Raw genomic sequence first — 22,092 nt, 5'->3', positions numbered from 1 at the left:
ACTTTAAAGTTACGAATCCTGAGGAGGGGAAATCATTATTTATGTGGGGACACTGAATTATGATTAGGAATAATGGGATGAAATGAATAAAGAAAAACTTCAGGCTAGACATCAGGAAAAAAAACCTGACATGGAGGGTCTCTTAGAGGGGAAGTAGTCCTCCCAAGTGAAGTATCTGAAGGCCCAGTGCTGAAGCATTTAAAACAAGGACTGGGGAGAAAAACAATGAAACCCAGCAAAACAATTAAATCACCTGTAGCACCAATACCAGTCCTGTCAGCATCTTCAGCCCTCTTTACTCAGACTTTGCAATCTACCACACCAGCAGGTAATAAAATAATGCAATGAAGAATGAGAACCTTATAGTCCTGGTATCTTTTTCTCTAGCTGGTTTCCCTGCAGATGCAGTTCATATGCTGTAAATGCCACTGTAAACCACAGGCTCAAACTGCAGCAATTTTTTTTAAGTCTAATGAAGGGAGAGAGCAGTGGGGAGGAGACAGATTTTTGTTGAATTCTCCATATCTCTACTCTACACATATGCAGAGAGCAGGACAAGACACTTAGTTAGAAGGGCCCAGCCCCAGAAGCATCTAGAGGAGGTGGTGGGGAGGGATAGTAGTCTCTGGTTATGTATGCTAATAACTGCCTCTGGAGTTGTGCAGAGGGTTTCCATTAAGGCCAGACTGTCCGCCAGGTTCCACACATCCACCAAGAGCAGAGTGGGGAAAATGGAGCAAGAGACTGACCTGTTGCCTCAGCAGATGAACCATGCAGCACTCAGAAATGTCTGCTGTGAAAGCTGCATCCCAGAGCCTTGTGCCACTTTGGATCCAGATTACAGCTGCCCTAGCTTGCTGGAAGCTGAGCAGATGCCAGCTGTTGATGCCAGAAGTGGAGCTGGCCATGAGGAGTTTAATGGAACACTGTGGAGCTTCCATCGTCATCTGGTTCTGTGGAGTTCAGGTGACACGTGCACTGTTGATGGCATACTGCAGAGACTGAGAAGTCATCAGAGTGTATGCGTGTGTGCAAGCTCAGGTGTACAGCTGTCACTATAATTCATTTGACAGCAGTAAAGTGGGGAAGTTTGTGTGGGAAAACGCCAACTGAGTTACTGCTTACTAATTTTGTCGAAGGCAAAATTTTCACAAGTATTCCAAAGGCCGGTTGCAGATATTTGTATCAAAATTAATTGTTCATCCTTAACAACTTCTATGGCACGCTGTCTCAGGGCTCGTCGACACCGGCACTTTACAGCGTTGCAACTTTCTCGCTCAGAGGCGTGAAAAAACACCGCCTCCCCGAGCGCAGCAAGTTTCAGTGCTGTAAAGTGCCAATGTAGACAGTGCCCCGGCGCTGGGAGCTACACCCCTCATGGAGGTAGTTTTTTTAGAGTTCTGGGAGAGCTCTCTCCCAGCGCTCTACTGCAACTACACAAGCCTGTTGCCAGTGTAGACTAGCCCTCAGTGGTTTAAATCTGTGTAATCCTTTTTTTCTAAGTCCTGAAAAGACTGAGCTCTGGCCTATGCTTCAGCAGAGAGATAGGCTGAGGCTCAGGTAAAAAGGGAGTGTATTAGTTACACCTAATATTAGGTCACCACACTCCTAAACCATTACACCTGATTCTCTCCTTATTCTTGTGTAGGGAATAACTACTTATTATGCTACAGGTGATTTACTTAATTATTAAGTCAGGAATAACTCCTTTGAATTCATTGTAATTACCTCAGAGTAAAACCAGTGTGAGAAGAGAAACAGGTCCACAATTGTCTCATCCTTGTTCTAATATTACTGAGCTAGTGGGGTTATTGCTTCACAATGTGTTACTCAGGAATATTCTGAAACATTGAGTTCCACAGATTAATTTTACATTTTGTTAATGAAATAGTACATTTTATCCATTTACAATGTACAGTATTTTTAATTTCATTGAGAAATCTCTGGTTCTTTTACATCATAGAGCATGTATACACTATGAAATTAGATCAATTTTATAGAAGTTGATCTTGAGTAAGTGATTTTATACAGTCGATCGTGCGTGTCCCCACTAAGCGCATTAGGTTTGTCCTCAATACTGTGGCTAGCATCAACTCACAGAGTGTTGCACTGTGGGTAGCTATCCCACAGTCCCCGCTGCCCATTGGAATTCTGGGTTGAGCTCCCAATGCCTGATGGGACAAAAACATTGTCGCGGGTGATTTTGGGCACATGTCATCAGTCTCCCATCCCTCCCTCCCTCCTTGAAAGCAATGGCAAACAATCATTTTGCACCGTTTTGCTGAGTTATCTGTACAGACACCATAGCACTGCAAGCATGGAGCCCACTCAGCTGCACACTGCTTTTGTGAGCATTGTAAACACCTCGCGCATTATCCTGCAGTATGTGCCGAGCCTAGCTAGGAGCCTCCAGCACGAGGAAGATTGTGAGGAGGACACGGACATAGACCTTCCTGAAAGCATGGGATGTGGTAATTGGGATATCATGGCAGCATTGGGCCATGTTGATACAGTGGAACACCGATTCTGGGCCCAGCAAACAAGCACAGACTGGTGGGACTGCCTAATGTTGCAGGTATGGGATGATTCCCAGAGGCTGCAAAACGTTTGCATGTGTAAGGCCACTTTCATTGAACTTTGTGAGTTGCTTTCCCCCACCCTGAAGTGCAGGAATACCAAGATGAGATCTTCCCTGACAGTTGAGAAGCAAGTGGCATAGCTCTGTGGAAGCTTGCAATGCCTGACTGGTACTGCTCAGTTGGAAATCAATTCGGAGTGGGCAAATCTACCGTGGGGACTGCTGTGATCCAAGTAGCCAGGGCAATCAATAACCTTCTGCTAACAAGGGTAGTGACTTTTGGAAATGTGCAGGTCATAATGGATGGCTTGCTGCAATGGGGTTCCCTAACTGTGGTGGGGCAATAGACGGAACACATATCCCTATCTTGGCACCGGACCACCTTGCCAAATGGTACATAAACCACAAGGGGTACTTCTCAATGGTGTTGCAAGCACTGGTGTATCACAAGGGCTGTTTCACCAACATCAACGTGGGATGGTTGGGAAACGTGCATGATGCTCGCATCTTTCGGAACTCCGGGCTGTTCAAAAAGCAGCAAGAAGGGACTTTCTTCCCAGACCAGAAAATTACTACTGGGGATGTTGAAATGCCAATAGTTATCCTTGGGGACCCAGCCTACTCCTTGCTTCCATGGCTTATGAAGCCATACACAGGCAGCCTGGACAGCAGTAAGGAGCAGTTCAACTATAGGCTGAGCAAGTGCAGAATGGTGGTAGAATGTGCCTTTGGATGTTTATAAGGGTGCTGGCGCTGTTTGTTCAGCAGGTTAGACCTCAGTGAAAGCTATATTCCCATTGCTATTGCTGCTTGCTGTGTGCTCCATAATATCTGTGAGAGTAAGAGGGAGATGTTTATTGCAGGGTAGGAGGTTGAGGCAAATCACCTGGCAGCCAATTTTAAATAGCCAGACACCATGGCAATTAGAAGAGCACATTGAGGCGTGCTGTGCATCAGAGAGGCTTTGAAAAACTGTTTCATGACTGACCAGGCTATGGTGTGACAGTTGTGTGTGTTTGTCCTTGATGCAAAGCTGCCCCCTTTGGTGAATGTACTTCCCTGTAAGCCAGTTCCCCTACCCCCTTCAACCACTGCTGGCACAGGAAATAAAGTCCCTATTGTTCTGAATCCATTCATTCTTTATTTAATAAAAAAACCTTGACAATGCTGACTAGTAAAACGTAGCCCAGGTGGGGTGGGGGAGGAGGGAAGAACAAGGCCACATTGCTTATTGTAGCCACACTACAAATCAAAGCTGTTTGAATGACAGCCTTCTGTTGCTTGGGCCATCCCCTGGAGTTGAGTGGCTGGTGCCCAGAGCCTCCTCCCCTCCCACTCACCGTGTTCTTGGGCATTGGGTGAGGAGGATATGGAACTTGGCAAGGAGGACAGGCGGTTACACAATGGATGCAGTGGGGGTCTGTACTCTAGTTGCCTTTCCTGCAGCTCCACCAGATGCCTCATCATGTCCATTTGCTCCCCCATTAGCTTCAGCAACTCCTCCTGCGTGTTCTGATCATGCTCACTGTATGCTTTCCTGGCCTCTGCCACCGAATGCCTCCATGCATTCAGCTGTGCCCTATCAGTGCAGGAGGACTGCATGAGCTCTGCGATAACCTCAGGGATGGAGTTGATAGGGGGAGCATAGAAACATTTGCACCTGCAGGGGGGGAAAAAAAGGGAGAATAGAATTTAAGAAGATACATTTCTGAGAACAAAAGGGAGACTCTTTCACAGTGAATCAAGCAATTCACAGCAGACAGCACATGTGTTTTAGGTGCAAGGTCGCATTTTGCCTTTTATATTGAGCGCCTGCTGGTATGGTGAAATATCACACACGGCTGGGCAACAGAATTTGGTTTCCAGGCAGCGATGGTAAGCCAAAGGGTATGCAGGATTGGCTTCTTCCGCGTTCATAACATGTGGGAATGGTTTCAAACTGCAGTGCCCTCCTTTCCCATAGCAACCAATGCTGGTTGGGTTTGCCATTTAAAAGGAGGGGCTGCGGTTTTGGGGTGGATGTGCAGCACACACCTCCCCCCACCCCACCGCGTGGCTATTCTCCAGGATGATCCCTTTTAGCCAAGCACAAACAGCCTAGCATGACTGGGGTCTAATGTGCCGGGGATCACCAAACAAATGGGATTACTGTTCCCTTACAAAAATTCCCCTATTTCAACCAGGTGACCATGAATGATATCACTCTCCTGAGGCTGACACAGAAAGATAAAGACTGAATGTTGCATGAATGCAACCAAAACCCAGGACCATTCGCTGCCATGCTTTGCGCTGCAATGATTCCAGACTACTTGCTACTGGCTTGGCATGGTAAAGTGTCCTACCGTGGAGGACGAAATAAGGCAGCCCTCCCCAGAAACCTTCTGCAAAGGCTTTCAGAGTACCTCCAGGAGAGCTTCATGGAGATGTCCCTGAGGATTCCCGCTCCATCCCCAGACACGTTAACAGACTTTTCCAGTAGCTGTACTGGCTGCGAATGCATCCCAATTGTTTAGGGCAAATCAAACATTAAACACAATTGCTTTTAAACCCTGTACTGTAGTTACAAATGTGCACTCGCCAGAGGTGCCTTCTCTGCCTTCAGGGTCCAGGAACAATATGCCCTGGGAGGGTACTGGCTCCAGGGTGATCAAAAGGTCCTGGCTGCCGGGGAGAACGGATTCACCGCTTGCCTGTTGCACATTCTCCTCCTCCTCTTCCTCATCCACAAAATCCTCCTCCCTGTTGCATGAGACTCCTCCCTTGCAGTCTCCACGGACACTGGTGGGGTAGTGGTAGGGTCCCCCCCTAGAATGGCATACAGCTGATCTTAGAAGTGGCATGTCTGGGGTTCTGACCCAGAGTAACCATTTGCCTCCTTTGTCTTTTGGTAGGCTTGCCTGAGCTCCTTAATTTTCACGTGGCACTGCTGTGTGTCCCTGGTGTAACCTCTCTCCACCACGCCCTGTGCAATTTTGGCATATATATTAACATTTCTTCTGCTGGATCGGAGTTCTGCCTGCACAGATTCTTGTCCCCATACAGCAATCAGATCCAGGGTCTCCCGTTGGCTCCATGCTGGAGCTCGTGTGCGATTTTGGGTCTGCATGGTCACCTGTTCTGCTGAGCATGCCATGCTGACCAAGGAGGAAATGAAATTCAAAAGTTCCCAGTGCTTTTCCTGTGTACCTGGCTAGTGCATTGGAGTTGAAAGTGCTGTCCAGAGTGGTCACATTGGAGCTCTCTGGATAGCTCCTGGAGGCCATCGAATTGCACAGCACTGCATCTACAGTACCCCAAATTCAACCCAGGAAGGTCGATTTTAGTGCTACTCCCTTCGTCGGGGAAGAGTACAGCAGTTGATTTTAAGAGCCCTTTAGGTTGGCAGAAGGGGGTTGGTTGTGTAGACACATTCCTTATAAAATCGACCTAACGCGGCTAAATTTGACCTAACCGCGTAATATAGACCGGGACATAGGAACAAGCTAATAGATGCTCCTGAAGGGCTTCCCCTGTCCCATTCTTTGATTTACAGATCTCTATCACATCTCCTCTTAGTCTTCTTTTTAAAAAAAAATCAGAGGGGAAAATCACAAGTATAGCTAATAATTGCTGAAGGAAGCAGAAGAAAAGGGAGTAAATGTTAAATCTGTTTACCTTGAAATATGAGTCATGCCAGAGTATTTCCCTCCATTTGGGGAAAGTATTATATCTAAAGGTTAATTGAGTAGGGTAGGAGTGAGTAAATGTAATAATTACTTGAGAATACTCGAGCAATCCTGCTAAAGAAAGAGGAAAAGATACACAGTGTAACTGTAACATTTTGTGAATGAATAAAAAATCCAGTTTAATCCTACTCATACTGCTTACTTCACTCCAAGTACAACAGTGAGATATCATCTTTAAAGGAGAAATACTTAATATTGTCCCATTATTTTCCTTTATTGAGTTTTTTAAACACAGTTTAATTTCTGGCAGTCTGAGCCACAGTACAACTGTGCTGAAAATAGAAATACAAAGATAATCAACAATACGTGTATTAACAAGAACTTCAGCTTTTTCAGCTGATGCTGCTTTAACTAGATGCTTAGACACAATTGTATACCTACATTACAGCAGGAATCAAACCTTGGTCTCCCACAAGGCAGTGTATGCTGCTAACCACCTAGGAATACTGTCAAACTTGTCCCACATGAACAAAGCTAGGAGCATCTTTAATGGGTTCATGATTCAGGTCTATTGGCTGAGTGTGCGTGAAGACTATTTGATGGGAAAGTGCAGCAGGAGATTACTTGGGGGATTTCTCACAGATGCATAGGAAAGGAACTGCACAGCTGGAGGCGTGGAGGGCATCCTTCAATAGGACAGCACAGTGCTGCACGGGGCTGTTAGAGGTCACCCTGCAAAAGACACAAAAGGAACACAGATGGGTTGTGCGAAGAATAGTGAAAGATTCCTTGCCGAAAGAGAAACAGGCTCATGTTTTACTCCACCCATATTCTGGTTAATGACTTCAGAGGGAGTTTTTCCTGAGTAAACACTGAGTAAGGGGCTCAGGATCTGTCTTATGGACTTGAAAACAACTGAAAACCCCAAAACTAAAAATTGAATCAAACCAACTTTATATCGTTGAATGTTGAGCCATCTTCCCAGGCCCAGCCAGAGCCATTGAAATTTGTCAATCCAATCCAGTGTTCTTCTGCATGGATCCCCAGGAACAGGTTCTACAAGGGAAGAAGGACAGAAGGGACAAAGGATCTGAACAAAATCACCCTGGGCAAAAAACAGCAACATAATGTAAGGGAGTAAAATATTCCAACCTTTCAGAAAGACCACTGTGATTCCCGCTGACTAAGACCTGCTCTGTGAGCCAAGCAATTTTAGCCTCTTTAATACTTCCTTGAGTCATAGTACTTGTGGGAAAGACCCACAAGAATTGAGAATTTGGGAACTAGTGGTGATCCCAACTGGTGGTGAAGGGGAGCAAAGACCTCACATCTTCAGGGTGCATGTGGAGGAGCAGGAGCATGTCCCAGCACTCACTTATGTTATTTTATGTGTCTGTTAACTAGAAATGAAAGGGGCTAAACAATTCTTTACCAGATGTCATTCATCCCATAATTTTACAGATCTCCATTTCTGATGCCTGTTCTCCCATAATCTATGGGACTCTGCACCAAATGTCAGTCTCCCATAATCTCACAGGTAGAGTTGGTCCAAAGATGGTATTGTTTTCTGCGGAAAATTTCTACCAAAATGGAAAATTCTGACTAGACACCTAAAACTCCAACCCCCAGAAACTAGAAATATTTAGATTTTCAGAAACTGAAAATTTTCAGATGAAAACCAAAACACTTTGTCAAACTCCCAAAATTTTCGGTTTTGGGTGTTCAATTTTCCAAAATCTAAAACTTGTGAGGAAAACAAACTCTTGGTATGAAAATTTCCATTTAGTCAAAACACCCATTTTCTGTCAAAAACATTTTGATGATAAATTTTCAACCAGCCCTTCCTCAGAGCTCCAGACTATCACATCTGCCAATTGAATTGCTACAGATTTGGCTGCATTACTGGCATTCACCTTTTCCCTGTTGTCACTGATTACCAAGAGCCCTGAGTCTTGGGCAGAGCAGAAATTCCAGCTAGAATTCCAATCTTTCTTTTCCTTGGAGAAGTAGTAACAGCTGTCTCTATATTGTACCCACTGGTCAGGGCATCCCAGACAGGAATGATCTGTAAAGGAATCATAAAATACTTATAATGGCTCAGGTCAGAGACCCTGTGTCTTTCCTGACAATACTTACACTTGATAGCCAAGGCCACTGAGACTCCTAACAACACCAGGCAGAAGATCCCCAGAATCACCGCAATGATCTGCCAGGGAGGAGCCGGAGCAGGGGAAGCTATCAAGAAAACAGGAAACATAAATATGGGCAGAATGAGCCACTGTCCTGAGTATCTGAAGTCAGATAACACACAACCATATCTGAAAACCAAATAACACATTTCCATTCACTAGATGCTAAGTAATTCTGGCAGCCAGTGAGAGTGCTTGCAACAAATTTGTCTGGTCTGTCAGAGCCCTTCACCTGCAAACCACCCTGCTTCTGTGCTATGTGCTGCTTTTTATCTCCCTGCTAGTATGGTGTTGATTGATATAATAGAGGAACATTTTTATTTTAATATCCTTAAAAATCTCTCTAGGGGCAGAGGAAGTAGTAAGTTGTTTAACTAAAGACAGAACAACAAAAGGAAGAATATCAGCTGCTTGATCATTTACAATACCTTTGATTTCTGCATATTCAGGTCTTTGATTCAACTGCTGCTTAGGAGAAGTGAGAAATTTTGTATTCGTGTAGATCGTCTCTTTCTTTCTCATTTCTAGTGGGTTATAAGAGTGGAAATTTAGACTATTTATGGGGCTAAGATAAGAAATGAGTAGAGAGGTGGCTAGCTGCAAAATCTGATATGGATCTGAACTTCTGCAAAGTTGATTGGCTTTTGGATCAAGTTTTTCAGTTTGGGTCCATCTCTAAAGGCAAATCATAATACACTAGAACAGGAGAGATCTGTGAGTCACATGGGTTGGCTAAAATAATAATTTCTTTAATATACTTTTTTCTTGCTGCTTGTACTAAACTGTACCACAGAAGAATTAAAAAGTTACACATTCATATAATCTCATTCATTGTAAGTATCATCACACCTTTCTGAATTTACAGCAATTTAAATTCACAGTGGTGCAAAATTATGAGTTTTAAGCAATTTTTTAAAGATTTTTTCTCTATTTGAGTTGTTACAGTTGTGGAAAGTTATGGAGGGTCAGACAATAATTATTTAATGACAGTAGATGTTGAGATTTAAATAATGAAAGATGTAAAACTCTTAAAACACAAACTGTCAACATCATATGTCAAAATGTTAGTCTTAAATCAAACTCTAATATGTTCTTAAGCAGCATTTGTCTTACTTTGACAATCTGTAAATTTTGATAATTATTGAGAGAAATATTTCCTTTTCAGTTTGTGTGTGTCTGGTGAAATCACTATTTATCGGTTTCAGAGGAACAGCCGTGTTAGTCTGTATTCGCAAAAAGAAAAGGAGTACTTGTGGCACCTTAGAGACTAACCAATTTATTTGAGCATGAGCTTTCGTGAGCTGATGAAGTGAGCTGTAGCTCACGAAAGCTCATGCTCAAATAAATTGGTTAGTCTCTAAGGTGCCACAAGTACTTCTTTTCACTATTTATCAACATTCGTCGATAAAAATCTAATCTTTCCAAGCCTACCAACAGAGCCCTTCCAGTAATGGAAGACTGTGTGGCCTTTTGTGTGTGAAAAGGGATAGTTATGGACTCCAGTTTCCTTAGAGTTTCAGTCTGTAGTACGATTTCAACATTTTGTTTCTTTTTCAAGTTTACAGAAATACACACATAACTGAGGAGGGGGCAGGGATAGCTCAGTGGTTTCAGCATTGGCCTGCTAAACCCAGGGTTGTGAGTTCAATCCTTGAGGGGGCCATTTGGGATCTGGGGCAAAAATTGGGGATTGGTCCTGCTTTGAGCAGGAGGTTGGACTAGATGACCTCCTGAGTTCCCTTCCAACCCTGATATTCTATGATTCTATGAAAGCCTCATGGACACAACAGTGCTCAGTATGTTTCCTCATTTTCTCACAGCCATTATTACACCACTTATCTTAGTGATGATTCAGAGTGTTCAACTGCAATCCCCTCTGGCTGATACAAAAAAAATGTATCTCTCTATATATTTACTGCCAGCTATACTGAGTGCAACCACTCAGAACTTCTATAAGAAATCAGTTGGCCTAGTGAAATCCTGTTAAATTACCATGTGTGTATTGAGAACTTACTGCACAGTACATAATAATAACAATAATATCTGGGGCTGGTCAATAAATGGAAAAACAGTTTGGTGGCAAACTTCCAATATTATGAAACTGTTTCCATTTTGCAGGGTTTGAAATTGATCAATTTTTCACTTTTATAAAATTGTCCATGAAATATTTCCCCCAAAATCTTAGAATTTTTTTTTAAATTGCATTTTAAAATTTTTATTTTCTTTCCATCCTGGTTTTCCTTTTTGCCATAGAATGCAATGAAATGAAGGATGTCCAGGGTTCTTTTCCTTCACTTTTTTCATATTTTCCTTTTTCCTTATGTTCCGTTGTAACTTTGAAAAACTTCTGCAAATTTGGAAGAGCTGCAGTATAGTGTTTAATTTTTCCTTTTGCCACTCTGCAACTTTTGCATAGTTGAGGAAGTTTTCAAAAGCTAGAGTGGTAAAAGGAAAAAGGAACAGAAGAAAAGGGAAAATGTAGACATGATACACTATATTGTATTCAGTGGCAAATCAAAAAAGAGGAGGGTCAAAAGGGGAATATGAAAATATGAATATCTTAAAATTTCAAAATTATTGCTTCAATGAACAAATAGATTCTTAAAGAAAATCCTTTCCCCAAAATGTTACTTTTTTAAAGTCAATTTTTATTGGAAAAGTTACAAACAAAAAAATTTAACCAGCTCTCATAAAATCACATTTAGCTCCTTTCATCCCAAAAGTTCTCACAGAGGTTTAAGAAGTATTAACAAGGACCCATATACTCCTTGACTAGCAGAGATTAAATTCTGCAGCAAGTTCCTTGGATTCTCCAGCATTCTGGTGCAGCTGACAGGACATTTTGTGGGAACTTCATTTACATTTAAAACATATAGATTTTTAAAAATACCAAACAAGGAAAAAGTTCACAGTGAGCAATTACTGGTTCTGTTTCAATCTGAGCTTATGTACTCTTTCTCTTTATTGTTATATGAGAGATTGTCTGGCTGTCCTTTTATTAGGTCAGCAACAGCCAACAGAGGAAATAGGAATGTCTTTTGAAGGCTTATACTTTATACGTGGGAAGTAGCTTACTCACATTACTCATAAGAATCACCCTCCCCAGAGCACTCAGAACAAGGGGACTTTTAGAGTTAAATACAAGTAAGCAACAAGGAGTAAAACTGTAATGTTTTACTTCCTCGTTATTTACTTGAGAACAAATATGAGTTAATGTTGAAGTTAAACATTACAGTTTTACTTCCAGATTAATTTATATTAGCAAATTTAATTGTTTACTCTGTGTGTGTGTGTGTGTGAGAGAGAGAGAGAGAGAGAGTGAGAGAGAGAGAGTGTGTACAGACAATATAAAGAGGCAAATGCAAAAAAAAAAAGTCCCACAATTAGAGAGATGAGGTGGGTGAGGTGTAGCTCGGAGGAGACAAGCTTCTGACTTACACAGAGCTCTTCTTCAGCTCTTTTACCAACAGAAGTTGGTTCAATAAAATATATTACCCCACACACCTAATCTCTAACATCCTGGGACCAACATGGCTACAACAACACTGTACAGTCCCATAATATTTAGAGTCTTTCTACAGTATTGTCTGCTTTCTTCACATTCTGAGCCTTCTCAGACAAACAGCAGCCCCACTCAACTCCTGCCCTCAACACAGCAATTTATAGTTGTTTCCATGGTGCAGAGCTTTCACAGAGTAACCAAAGCTGCTAACCTGGTCACTCGACTTTACAGGAAACTGTCTGCAACCAAACATCAATATCTGAGAAAAACAGCTCAGGTACTCCCACACTTCATCTCCCAAACACACGTGTTTTTTTGTTCATCAGAGAATGGAACGGTTTGTTATTTAAAAAGTAGAATAGACTTGGTTTAAGCACACATGATTCAGTGTGACCTCACTTCCCATGGTGATTAATACGAAGAATCATTGCAAATTTGCCCTGCATCCATGCTACCACTGTTATTAATCCATTCCAGTCAAAGTGCTCTCTGGGTACCTATCCGATAGTTCCCAGTTCAACTCTCAGAAGCAATGTAGAAAAAAATCATTTGAAATTGACATTTTGAAATGAGAAAATTCATTTCACTTAAATTATTAATTAGAAACATGTTTTTCTTTTGAACTTCTTGATGAAAAATAAAACAAATTCATAAAATTGACCATTTCCTGCTCTGTTAGTGACACAGGTAGTAAAATGCTTTTGAAAATATATTTGTTTTCGAACTACTTACCCTTTCACAATAAAGTACAATTGAATTGGCGGTGGAAAGACAGCCACTTGGGATGCTGTGAGAGCTCTGATTGGCTGGTGAAAATCCTGAATGGTTTGTGGTTTAGCAGTTTTAAGCATCTGCTTCTTATTCTGGCCAAGCTCCTTTTAGTGTTGTCTTGTCTACATGGTGAGTTAATATGCAGTAGATTACCACCTTGACTTTTGTGCACTAACTCACAGTGTAAGATACAGGTGTCATGGTTTCCATGTTCCTCCTTGTACCAATGTGTCAGGCTTTGATGAAAGAACTGACTACTCATAAATATAGCACTTTGCATCCATGCAGTTGCCTCTGCACCTGTGACAACTACACAGTCCCTATCAATGTACCTTTTCTCATGATGGAATTTTTTTTTTTACTTCCAGCCATTTTAGTTATGTAATCATAGAATTGTCGGGCTAGAAGGGACCACATGAGATCATCTAGTCCATCCCCTCATACCGAGACAGGTTTAAGTATACCTAAAACGTCTCTGACAAAGGTTTCTCTAACTTGCTCTTAAAAAATGACCTAGACAAATCTGAGAATTGGTCTGAAATCAGTAAGATGAAATGTAATAAAAGCAGTTGCAAAGTTCTACACTTAGGAAAGTTAGATCAAATGCACAAATACAAACTGTGGAATAACTGGCTAGGCAGAAAAGGATCTAGGAGTTATAGTGGATCACAAACTGCGTGTGAGTCAATAATATGATGCAGTTGCAAAAAAGGCTAATATAATTCTGGGGTGTAGTTAGAAAGTTTTTTCTAATATCTAGCCTAAATATCCCTTGCTGCAGATTAAGCCCATTACTTTTGTCCTGCCTTTGGTGGACAGGGAAAACAATTGATCCCATCTTCTTTTAAACAGCTCTTAATGTATTGGGAGACTGTTATCAGGTCCCCCCTCTGTCTTCTTTTCCCAAGACTAAACACGTCCATTTTTTTTAATCCTTTCTTCATAGGTCAGGTTTTCTAAACCTTTAAACAATTCTGTTGCTCTCCTCTGTACGCTCTCCAATTTGTCCACAACATTCTTATAGTATGTTGCTGCAAACCAGACACATTACTCCACCTGAGACCTCACCAGTGCAGAGTATAGTGAAACAATTACCTCCTATGCCTTACATATGACACTCCTGTTAATACATCCCAGAATGACATCTGCTTTTCTGCCGTGGTGTGGCACTGTTGATTCATATTAAATTTGTGATCTGCTGTAACTTCTAGATCCTTTTCTGCAGTACTACTGCCTAGCCAGTTATATCCCATTTGAGTTTTCCTTCCAAAATGTAGTACTTATTTCAACATCACTATCTTAGTTTCCCACAGGTACCTAATCGCTCTCGAATCTAAGAGCTGTGGTATATAACAATGCCAAATCATTTTAGTAATAAGAGGACGATTTTGGAGAAGCATATAAATATCTCAAAGGAATGATGAATGAAGTCAAGGGAGATCTAGAGAAAGCAGCAGAATTTCATCATTGCAGGCCACAGAACTTTACCCATCCACTCCTGTAATAGAACCCTAACCTCCGGCCGAGTTACTGAAGTCCTCAAATCATGATTTAAAGACTTGAAATTACCAAGAATTCACCATTTACACTAGTTTAAACCTGCAGGTGATCCGTGACCCATGCTGCAGAAGAAGGCAAAATCCCCCAGGGTCTCTGCCAATCTGACCTGGGGGAAATTCCTTCCTGACCCCAAATATGGCGAGCGATTAGACCTTGGGCATGTGGGCAAGACCCATCAGGCAGATACCTGGGAAAAAATTCTCTGTAGTAACGCAGAGCCCTCCCCATCTAGTGTCCTGTCTCCGGACATTGGGGATTTTTGCTACTGGCAGTTGCCGATGGGCCACCTGCCATTGTAGGCAGTCCTGTCATATCATCCCCCCCATAAACTTATCAAGCTTCAGACTTTTGGGTCATTAGCAAGAGCTGCTGCCTCCCCACATGCAGGGCCTGTAGTCTTATCATGGGATAATCACGGTGAAAAGTTGTCAGTGGGTTTATGAAATTCAGTGCAAGAACAATAGCAAATCATAACTAGCTTCCCAATGTTGCTCTTTCATGGAGGCATGGATATCAGGTAGGATAGTGTGGTTAACAAGTCCTGATTAACTGAAACTTCTCTGTGTTTCGGAAATCAAATTGGCCAGATCAGTCACATTGTTCATTTTCTCCAAGAATATTGGCTATAGATTTCTTTTTGACAACATTCCACACCCACCCTTCCTTTACCCCATTTTGTCCATGTGCATGCCTAAAGACAGAAATTCAGGCGCCTAGGGCAATTTTATTGCAAAAACTTAGACACTGAGTGAGTTTAGGTGCTTACAGGATTTGTCATGGGGTTTTGTACATCACAGTGGAGCTAAAACTAAGTGTAAGCACCTAAAATAGGGTCTTAGGTGCTTGACTCCTTTTGAGCATTCTGCCCTTAGTAACTATTACATTCCATTGTTTCAGATTATTTTCCCCCAAATGTAATATCTTGCACTTTGTCCAGCTTGATTCTTACTTTATTACCTGTCAATATTTCTTACTTCTCTAGGGTGATTTATATTATTTCACTCTCCTTAATGATATTCACAGCACTTTCCCCATTTAATATTTCATTATTATGTTATTTACTCACTTTTACAGATTATGCATAAATATGTGAAGTAAACGCAGCCCAACACAGTCCTATGTGGTACCCCCTTCGCAAGATCATACGTCGTCGTTTTCCTTCTTTCTTTGCTTACAACCTTCAACAGCTTTCAGATGAAATGTCTTGATTCACAGGCAAACTAATGTAACTGTTTTCTCAAGCATGGTTTCTTGAGAGTCTATATCAAATATTTTCCTGCTATCCCTATATCTTCCTTCTACCACCTTCCTTGTCAGTTGCTGAACTTGTAGATTTTGCCTTTAAGGACAAAATAATTAAAGATGGGGTCAGATGATTTCCTGACGGTTCAAGATTGTTGAGACCCAGGAATTTAGATCAGACTCATCTCTATATTTAACTAAAGTTACCCGAAGAAGGAGGAGATCACAGGACTATAAACAAAGGACTATATATCACAGAGACTCTCACAACTATAAATCTTTAAATACATAATCCCTAAAGAGAAAAAAAATAAAATCAAAGTTACATGCCTGTATAATATCTTTCATGAAAACACTTTCACTCATTTCTTGAATTAGAAAATACAAGTACATTTTACCAACATTAATGTTCTACTCTAATAATAAAAGCTTTATATGTATTTGGCCATGATACCTTTGTCTGTACCTGTAGTTATTATGAAGAGGCTGGAGAGCTAGGGTAGATAATTTGTGCTCAATCTTTTCTGGTCCTGTATATATGAATCCCCAGGGGAGAAAAGATGATATTTCACTCTGGCTGACCCGATAGAAGATCAACCGTGCAAGCCAAAAGACAATGGCTTATTCACTTCATGATGTTCTAGCTGAAACCGCACAGGAAGGTCATTGGCTGTTAATTTGAAAAGACCTCCCTCGATGCAAAGTGCTCACTGAGGAGAGTTCACTGATGGAAGTGCCTGATTCTTCCTGGACTCAGATGTAAATCAGCATCTGATGAAGTGAGCTGTAGCTCCCGAAAGCTTATGCTCCAATAAATTGGTTCGTCTCTAAGATGCCACAAGTCCTCCTTTTCTTTTTTTGAAATCAGTGTAAATGAGAGGAGATTCAGGTCTAATTCTTATTTTAATCTCAATGAACGTGTGGGGTTACTTCTCAGCAGCAGGTTACCAAGGAATATCATGGAATTTGGAGTTCCGCAAGTTAGTTTATGTCACATCAATGGAATATTTCATTCTAGCCATTTACAATGTACTGAACTTTTAATTTCACTCTGAACCACTATGTTTTTTTCTTTCAAAGGAAAGGGTAAATAGATCTCCTGAATGGCCTCCCCTGTCTCATTCACTGTTTTATAACCCTTTATCACATCTTCTCTTAGACTTCTCTTTTTAGAAACATGATGGGGAAAATACACAAATATAGTTAATAATGATTGAGGGAGACTTAAAAAAAAAGAAAGACCATTGAATCTGTTGAGCCTGAAATATGAGTTATATCAGATTATTTCCCTAAATGTGGGCATATTAGCATATTAATTGATTCCAATACCATCTGGGTCTCAGCTCAGCTTCAATGTAATACCTGCTGGACAAAGGTGTGTAGCTGCACTCCCTAGAAGTCGTGTTAGTCTGTATCCGCAAAAAGAAAAGGAGTACTTGTGGCACCTTAGAGCCTAACAAATTTATTGAAGCGAGCTGTAGCTCACGAAAGCTTATGCTCAAATAAATTTGTTAGTCTCTAAGGTGCCACAAGTACTCCTTTTCTTTTTCCCTAGAAGTTTGTCTCATTTTTCAATTTCTGCTAGTATTTTTCTCCAGAGTCCCCAGTCTGTCCACATTACCAGCCTGTACAGCACTGTCATCTGGAGTAGCATCCTAGGCCCAGTGCACTGTTTGCACTTCTCCTGTTAGATAATGAGCCAATTAGCTAACTCAGGATTCCTTCTCACTAGATTACAGTAATAATCTGTTCAAAAGTAACCTGGTGGATAATCTTCCTATCCCAGTTTGGATAAGAAAGGTTGAGGATTTACTGACAGACTGGTCAGTGCAACCTATTTAACGTCTCCTGTGACTCTCAGACCTGAAGAAGAGCTCTGTGTTGCTCTTAAGCTTCCCTTTCTCACCAACAGAAGTTGGTCCAATAAAAGATATTACCTCACCCACCTTGTCTCTCATTGATTAGACACTCAGGCCCTGGTCCTAAAAGATATGTAGGCACCTAACTCTCATTGATTTAAATACTTTTGAGTATCTGGGCCTCAATAACTCTGGCAGCCAATGAGAACTTTTGGAGAAAATAGGTACTTGTCATGCCTGCCAGCACTGTGAGCCCCCAGCTTGAAACCTCCATGAACAACAACCCTATTTGGACCTAGGTGCTGTCACCCCCACCCATAACTTGATGCTGTGTGACATACAGAGGGACATTTTTACTCTACCATTCCAAATACCAAGAGTCAGGGCCACGAAAGGAAGAGGCGTTCTGACTATGGTCAGTAAAAGAAAGTATAAAGGCAGCGGCTTATTAAGATGGTACCTTTGCTCTTGGTTTCCTTAGGTCTTTGTTTCCTTTGGTTCTTGGAAGGAGTGTGACATTCCAAATCTGTGTTGCTCAGCTCCTGATGGCTCATTTCTGGTGGTTTATAATGGTAGAAATTTTACACTCTGTTTAAGTGGATTTTAGAGTTGTGACTAGCTACAAAGTCTGGATTGGATCTGAACTCCCTGAAGTTCAATGGAGTTTGCCTCCAAGTTTTTGGATTGGACCCATTTCTAAAGACAAAGTATAATTCACTAGAGGAAAATGACACACAAAGCTTCAAGGAGGGAATTGTGCGCTCCATGAGCTGCCTGAAATAACAAATCCTTTAATATGCCTTTCCTTGTGCTTGGGCTAAACTGCATCCAAGAAAAATGAAAAGTTACACATCTATATAATCTCTTTCACAGTTCCAGGCAGAGAAGGAAGTGGATGAGAGCCTCCAGGGAGCTTGGAAGGTGTCACAGAGCGACCTACCGCCTCTCAGCTCTTCTAATAGGTCCCAGTTTGTTCTAGAAAGAGGACTTTTACACAAGGAAACTCTTTCTAGTGGACACCAGGAGAACTGGCATCCTCAAAGACAGTTGGTAGTTCCAGCTCGGTACAGGGTAAACTTCTTGAGCTTAGCCCATGATCATCCTAATGGCCATGCTGGGGTGAACAGGACCAAAGATCATTTGGGGAAGTCATTCCACTGGGAGGGAATGTGCAATGACATTTCTACCTATGTCTAGCCTTGTGAGGTCTGCCAGAGGGTGGGAAAACCCCAAGACCAGGTCAAAGCCCCCCTCCAGCCACTCCCCATAATTGAGAATCATAGAATCATAGAATCATAGAATATCAGGGTTGGAAGGGACCCCAGAAGGTCATCTAGTCCAACCCCCTGCTCGAAGCAGGACCAATTCCCAGTTAAATCATCCCAGCCAGGGCTTTGTCAAGCCTGACCTTAAAAACCTCTAAGGAAGGAGATTCTACCACCTCCCTAGGTAACGCATTCCAGTGTTTCACCACCCTCTTAGTGAAAAAGTTTTTCCTAATATCCAATCTAAACCTCCCCCACTGCAACTTGAGGTTCCATTTCAGAGAGTAGCTGTCAATATTCTGGGTCCTTTCCTTAAAAAGACACCCAGAGGAAAGCAGTACATAGTGACTTTCATGGATTTTGCCACCCGATGGCCAGAAGCAGTAGCTCTAAGCAACACCAGGGCTAAAAGCATGTGCCAGGCATTAACAGACTTTTATGCCAGGGTAGGTTGGTCCTCTGACATCCTTATGGATTCGGGAACTAATTTCCTGGCAGGGACCATGAAAAGCCTTGGGGAAGCTCATGGGTTGAACCACTTGGTTGCCACCCCTTACCACCATCAAACAAATGGCGTGGTGGAGATGTTTAATGGAACTTTGGGGGCTATGATACGTAAATTCGTAAATGAGCACTCTAACGATTGGGACCTAGTGTTGCAGCAGTTGCTTTTTGCCTACAGGGCTGTACCACATCCCAGTTTTGGCTTTTCACCATTTGAACTTGTGTATGGCTGCGAGGTTAAGGGGCCATTACAGTTGGTGAAGCAGCAATGGAAGGGGTTACACCTTCTCCAGGAACTAACATTCTGGACTTTGTAACCAACCTACAAAACACCCTCTGAGACTCTTTAGCCCTTTCTCAAGAAAACCTAACAGATGCTCAGGAAGAGCAAAAGGCCTAATATGATAAACATGCCAGAGAGCATTCCTTCGGACTAGGGGACCAGGTCATAGTCTTAAAGGCGCTCCAGGCCCATAAAATGGAAGCATCGTGGGAAGGGCCATTTACTGTCCAAGAGTGCCTGGGAGCTGTTAACTATCTCATAGCGTCCCCCACCTCAAACCTAAAGCCTAAAGTGAACCATGTTAATTCTCTAAAGCCCTTTTATTCCAATGAATTCAAGGTTTTTCAGTTTACAGCCCAGGGAGGAGACAACGCTGAGTGGCCTGAAGGTGTCTACTACGAAGGAAAAAGTGATGGTGGCATGAAAGAGGCGAACCTCTCCATGACTCTCATCCATTTGCCCTGACAGCAGATCAAGGAGCTGTGTACTAGCTTCGCACCGATGTTCTCAGCCACCCCAGGATGGACCAAACGGGCATACCACTCCATTGACACAGGTAATGCTCGCCCAGTTAGAGCCCAACCTTACCAGGTGGTTCCTCAAGCCAAAACTGCTATAGAATGGGAGATCCAGGACTTGCTACAGATGGGTGTAATCTGCCCCTCTGGCAGTGCATGGGCATCTCCAGTGGTTCTAGTTCCCAAACCAGATGGGGAAATATGCTTTTGCATGGACTACCGTAAGCTAAATGCTGTAACTTGCCCAGACAACTATCCAGTGCCACACACAGATGAGCTATTGGAGAAACTGGGATGTGCCCAGTTCATCTCTAGCTTAGACTTAACCAAGGGGTACTGTCAGGTACCGCTAGATGAATCTGCCAAGGAAAGGTCAGCCTTCATCACCCATAAGGGGCTATATGAATTTAATGTGCTTCCTTTCAGGCTGCGAAATGCACCCGCCACCTTCCAGAAACTTGTAGATAGTCTTCGAGCAGGATTGGGAGAATCTGAAGTTGCCTACCTTGACGATGTGGCCATATTTTCGGATTCCTGGTCAGAACACCTGGAGCATCTACAAAAAGTCTTTGAGTGCATAAGGGAGGCAGGACTAACTGTTAAGGCTAAGGAGTGTCAAATAGGCCTAAACAGAGTGACTTACCTTGGACATCAGGTGGATTAAGGAACTATCAACCTCCTATAGGCCAAAGTGAATGCTACCCAAAAGTGGCCTGTCCCAAAGTCAAAAAAACAGGTCCAATCCTTCTCAGGCTTGGCCAGATATTACAGGTGATTTGTACCGCAAATAACAAAAAACTTATTCAGTGGAGTTTAAGTCTCCAAGATTTTGATTTTGAAATACAACACATTTCAGGGCTTCTAACAAAGTGGCTGATGCACTCTCCCATGAAAGTTTCCCAGAATCAACTGGTTAAAATCGTCCTTAAAATGTGGAAAATATTGTTAGTTTTTATATAATCAGTAGTATGTCTAGAGGTGCATGTGTCTTATTAACTCTGTTTTCTCGTAGAGGTCCAGGAAGAAATCAGAGCCCGTGTGGAACAGGCTGTCCAGCACCGTCTGTGATTTGGGGGGCATGTCATAAACATAGAGATAAGGGCAGCTGTACTGAATCGCTTTACCTCTAAGGGGTTAAGAAGCTCAAGTAACCTAGTTGGCACCTGACCAGAAGCACCAATGAGGAAAGAAGATACTTTCAAATCTTGAGGGGGGTAGGTTTTGTTTGTGGGTCTCTGTTTGTTCCCTCTCTGGATGGAGAGAGAGACCAGGCAGGTACAACATCTCCTGAAAACATACCTTCCATTAACCCTTCCAGGGCTAGTGTGGGATGAACACCCCACTGTATTTTTGTTCTGTGTTTATACAGTGGGTAGCACAATGGGATCCTGGTCCATTACTGGGGCTTGTAAACACTACGATAATACAAATAATACATAAGAATAAGAAAAAGAAACAAATGTTTTTGGTCAAAAAATGTGTTTTCCTTTTCATTGGACTTGAAACATTCAGTTCTGTGTGTCTTCTCAGAAAGATATTGACAACCTGGAGGGAGTTCAGAGGTCAGCAACAAAACCAATCAGCTGCATTGGAAGAACTGACTTAGCAGGAAAATTTTAAATGGGCTAAATGTATATGGCCCAATTTTCCTCCCATTTACTGGGGCAACTCCATGGAAGCCGAGTTTAGCTAGACAATGATTGCACAGGCCATAAGATAGTCTACTAAGGTTTGATAAACATAAACACCAATGAGGGGGATGAATTATTTAGGGTGGTTCACAGGCATATAACTAAGAGTAATGAGTTAAATTAAGAAAGGGAAAATTAAGACTAAATGGACAAGATACCAAGTTCCACATGAGCTGCTTTGTTATGCTCCATAGGGATCCCTAAATCCAGGTAGTTGCTGGCTGCCAGAATGGCTCCTCACAGCCAGTGTTCAGCTTGTTAAGTTAGATCTGACTTCAAACTGCTCCGACTTGCACCAGGGATCTAGACCCATGCAGATCTGTTCCATTATCCAAGGGATAAATGGTGTCCTAAAACCTTCTTGGTTTCCAACCCATCCCCCCTCCAGTTTCATGCCAAGTGCATCTCAGCTAGACCAGAGGATCTATTCCAAAATCAAGGGAAACTTCCTGACACGAATGGTAT

At 42.2% G+C, this 22,092-nt stretch overlaps 1 protein-coding gene across 3 annotated transcripts in view; it reads right to left on the bottom strand.

The window, feature by feature from the left end:
• Positions 1-5,164: 5,164 nt before the first annotated feature.
• LOC125623170 (killer cell lectin-like receptor subfamily G member 1) overlaps positions 5,165-22,092 on the bottom strand; it is a 40,232-nt gene continuing 23,304 nt past the window's right edge. Inside the window, exons 1-6 of one of the 3 annotated variants that reach the window (XM_048822093.2) lie at positions 15,962-16,103; positions 8,861-8,956; positions 8,380-8,478; positions 8,157-8,308; positions 7,196-7,299; positions 5,165-6,975 (exon numbers count right to left, since the gene is read on the bottom strand). In XM_048822093.2, coding sequence (XP_048678050.2) covers positions 6,864-6,975; positions 7,196-7,299; positions 8,157-8,308; positions 8,380-8,478; positions 8,861-8,954 — 561 coding nt within the window. In that variant the 5' untranslated portion in view covers positions 8,955-8,956; positions 15,962-16,103 and the 3' untranslated portion in view covers positions 5,165-6,863. Of the gene's footprint in view, positions 6,976-7,195; positions 7,300-8,156; positions 8,309-8,379; positions 8,479-8,860; positions 8,957-15,961; positions 16,104-22,092 lie in introns of those variants that run through there. The other 2 variants (XM_048822102.2, XM_048822109.2) reach the window with 2 other exon arrangements.

The sequence above is a fragment of the Caretta caretta genome, chromosome 1 (genome assembly GCF_965140235.1).
Source record: "Caretta caretta isolate rCarCar2 chromosome 1, rCarCar1.hap1, whole genome shotgun sequence".
NCBI lineage: Eukaryota > Metazoa > Chordata > Testudines > Cheloniidae > Caretta > Caretta caretta.
This window is presented reverse-complemented; position numbering and strand designations above follow the sequence as displayed.